The sequence below is a fragment of the Buceros rhinoceros genome, unplaced genomic scaffold (genome assembly GCF_000710305.1).
Source record: "Buceros rhinoceros silvestris isolate BGI_N320 unplaced genomic scaffold, ASM71030v1 scaffold8826, whole genome shotgun sequence".
NCBI classification, from domain to species: domain Eukaryota; kingdom Metazoa; phylum Chordata; class Aves; order Bucerotiformes; family Bucerotidae; genus Buceros; species Buceros rhinoceros.
Window position 1 is genome coordinate 1 of NW_010416875.1, and position 1,024 is coordinate 1,024.

Here is a 1,024-nt window from a genome sequence, read left to right on the forward strand (position 1 = left end):
ATAAAACCATCAGAGAATTTTGTTTTGAAAACGTACCCAATACCTTTCACACTGGAAGAGATGGAATAAAATTTCCAGATATTTTTACAAGATGTATTTGAAGAAGGACCTTTTCTGGAAAGATTTCTGAAAGTATACCGAAGTTTGAAAAGATTCTCTGAGTTTTACCTCTCAGCCTGTGCATCCTTGCTGTACAACAAGGAGCTTGTCAGATATCTTGAGGAGAGCAAGTTTGACGCTGTCTTTACGGACCCTGTACTGCCCTGTGGGCAGATACTGGCAGAGCATCTTTCAGTTCCTTCTGTGTTCTTTGCAAGAGGACTACCATGTGGTTTAGATTCTGAAGCCACACAGTGTCCTAATCCTCTTTCTTATATCCCCACGGGATTTACAGACCTCACAGACCACATGAATTTTCTCCAGCGAGTGAAGAATCTGATCTTTGACATCCCAAATTATTTTCTCTGTGATTTCTTCTATCAACCATATTCAAAACTGGCTTCCGAGTTCCTCCAGCGGGACGTGACTGTGCTGGATCTCTTAAGCCAGGGTTCTGTTTGGCTCATGAGGTTAGATTTTGTGTTAGATTATCCAAGACCTTTGATGCCCAACATCATTTTCGTTGGAGGAGTGAACTGTGCACACAAGAAGCTGCCTCAGGTGGGTCACGCTCTGAGTGAGATTCTTGACTTCTGTGATCACAGGGGTGGAATTTTGTGTTGCAGGTAGGAATCAGGTCGCAGGGGGGGAGTTTTGTGTTGCAGATAGGAATCAAGATCCCGTTTGGGGTGAGTTGGGAAAATACTCGTGAAAGTCATTATTTTTCTCTCAATTTCTTCCTCTCTTTCCATTTCCTCTGTAGCCAGCTTTACCTTCTCACCTACAAAGTGTGCTCAGTTGAGGCCTTTTTCACTGAATGTGTTCAAAGCCATTGTGTGTATCGATGTCTAAGCTGAAGGTTCCTCAGTAACTTTTACGATGTGTTTTGCCCTGCTTGTGCTGATGAGTGGTTGAGCTTCAGCAA

At 43.2% G+C, this 1,024-nt stretch overlaps 1 protein-coding gene across 1 annotated transcript; it reads left to right on the forward strand.

Moving 5' to 3' along the window:
• Window positions 1–24: 24 nt before the first annotated feature.
• LOC104488782 (UDP-glucuronosyltransferase 1-1-like) lies at window positions 25–788 on the forward strand (the record flags this gene model as incomplete). The annotated part of the gene is given in 2 exon segments (XM_010137967.1): window positions 25–660; window positions 726–788. Coding segments are annotated over 2 exon segments (699 nt in total), but the record flags the coding sequence as incomplete, so codon positions are not given.
• Between the last annotated feature and the right edge of the window lie 236 nt (window positions 789–1,024).